The 1,880-nt window shown below is 37.4% G+C and overlaps 1 protein-coding gene across 1 annotated transcript; it reads left to right on the top strand.

Annotated features, from left to right (window-relative positions):
- The first annotated feature begins 569 nt into the window (after positions 1 to 569).
- Positions 570 to 1,579, top strand: LOC112034972 (katanin p80 WD40 repeat-containing subunit B1 homolog KTN80.4-like). The gene is made up of 4 exons (XM_024067801.2): positions 570 to 705; positions 909 to 1,045; positions 1,122 to 1,233; positions 1,356 to 1,579. Exons 1-4 carry the CDS (start codon positions 681 to 683, stop codon positions 1,577 to 1,579), a joined length of 498 nt encoding a protein of 165 aa, XP_023923569.2. The 5' UTR covers positions 570 to 680.
- The last annotated feature ends 301 nt before the right edge of the window (positions 1,580 to 1,880 follow it).

Genomic DNA, 1,880 nt, shown 5'->3' on the forward strand with positions numbered 1-1,880 from the left:
TCAGTGTACTATATTAAGAAATTATGTCAAAGGGGTGAGTTCATGTAACTCTTTAACATTTTCTTTTCATCTTCTATAATTAATGCGGCCTCTAAAATACTAGATCAGTAAAAATTTAACTCAATTGAAACTATAAATTGTTTGAAAAAAATAGACGAAACCACAATATTGGTCCTTCAAGTTTACCCTGTGTGCGCAATTAGTCCATCAAGTTTCAACTGAGTACAATTGGTCCTTCAAATTTATAAAATGAGTTGTATTAATCATTTTACTAACTGTCGTTAGTAATGTTACTTACGTGACTAACAGAATAATAACTTAACATTTTTTTAAATGACATTACATTTTTTATATTAAAAAATTACAATTACTAATTTCCACCTAAGATTTTAGTAAGCCGGTTGAAATCAAATTTTAAATTATAACCCGGTTACAAATTAAACCCATTTACCATCTAATTTTGGTTTCACTTTCACACAAACGCACGACAGCCGAAGCCCTAGTCCCTGCCGGCGATAGCCCCTGACCTGCGTCCCTGCTTCTCTGAACTCTGAACTCTCTCTCTCTCTTGCTCTCTTTGCGGATTTCAATTTCCTCAGCAATAAAACCTTTTCCTTTTCCTGTGAAGCAATCAAAGCAAGTTTATTGATCTCCGTTTTAGCTCTGGAATTCGGCAAAAAATGGCGAAGCGTGGATATAAGCTACGTATCCTTTTGTTTAGGGTTTTACTTTGCTTTTCTACTGAACTGTTGTTTCAGCTTCTTCTACTTCTTCTTCTTCTTTTTTGCTTTTGCCTATTTACTTTGTCTCTCAGCAACTTAAAAGTAAAAGAAGCTTTAGAGTTTGTTTAATAAGTAAGTTCAGAAATCAGTTTACTGTTTGTGTGATTTGACTGAAAAAAAAAACAGAGGAATTTGTGGCTCATTCCACCATTGCCACTGTGAACTGCGTCAATATTGGGAAGAAGGCTTGTCGTCTGTTTGTAACCGGTGGTGATGACCATAAAGTTAATCTTTGCAGCATTGGGAAACCCAATTCTTTAATGGTAATAGTAATAGGAGGGGGAGGATACTTTCATTATATTTCTTGCTAAATTAATAATCAATTTTGTTTTTATACAGACCTTGTGTGGACATACAACTCCAGTTGAATGTGTAGCTTTTGATGAAGTTTTGGTGCTGGCTGGAGCTTCTAATGGTGTTATAAAGCTATGGGATTTGGAGGAAGTAAAGAGTTAAAGTCCATTTCCCTTTTTTTTCTTTTTTTTTTTCATTTCGTTATGCAACTAATTATGCTGCAGAAGAAGAATATGAATGTAATTATTTTATTGTTTGATTGCTATTCTCTAAGTGTAGTGGTTCGAACTCTTAGTGGACACAGATCCAACAACTGCAGTGCTGTTGAATTTTATCCATTTGGAGAGTTGTTTGCATCTGGTTCAGTGGATACTAATCTAAAGATATGGGATATTAGAAAGAAAGGATGCATTCACACATACAAAGGACACACTCGAGGCATTACTACTATCAAATTCACTCCTGACGGTCGTACGTTGGGTAGTTTCTGGCGGATTCGATAACGTTGTCAGAGAGTTCAGGCGGGTCAGTGGTTGTGCGAGAGAAGCAGGGACGCAGGTCAGGGGCTATCGCCGGCAGGGACTAGGGCTAGGGCTTGGGTCTCCTCCGGCGGCCAGTCAGAGGGAGGCGGCGTCGCGGCAAGCTAGCATCAATCTCTCCTTCTCCTTTCTCTCCTTGGCGCTGTCGTGCGTGAAAGTGAAACCAAAATTAGATGGTAAAATGGGTTTAATTTGTAACCGGGTTATAATTTAAAATTTGATTTCAACCGGGTTACTAAAATCTTAGGGGGAAATTAGTAATTGT

This window comes from Quercus suber, unplaced genomic scaffold (assembly GCF_002906115.3).
Source record: "Quercus suber isolate HL8 unplaced genomic scaffold, Cork oak 2.0 scaffold_13, whole genome shotgun sequence".
NCBI lineage: Eukaryota > Viridiplantae > Streptophyta > Magnoliopsida > Fagales > Fagaceae > Quercus > Quercus suber.

Coding starts and splice junctions, on each gene's coding strand:
- LOC112034972 (XM_024067801.2), top strand. CDS start 681: ATGGCGAAGCGTGGATATAAGCTAC. Junction 706..908: donor GAAGCGTGGATATAAGCTAC/GTATCCTTTTGT, acceptor AAAAAAAAACAG/AGGAATTTGTGGCTCATTCC. Junction 1,234..1,355: donor GGATTTGGAGGAAGTAAAGA/GTTAAAGTCCAT, acceptor CTCTAAGTGTAG/TGGTTCGAACTCTTAGTGGA.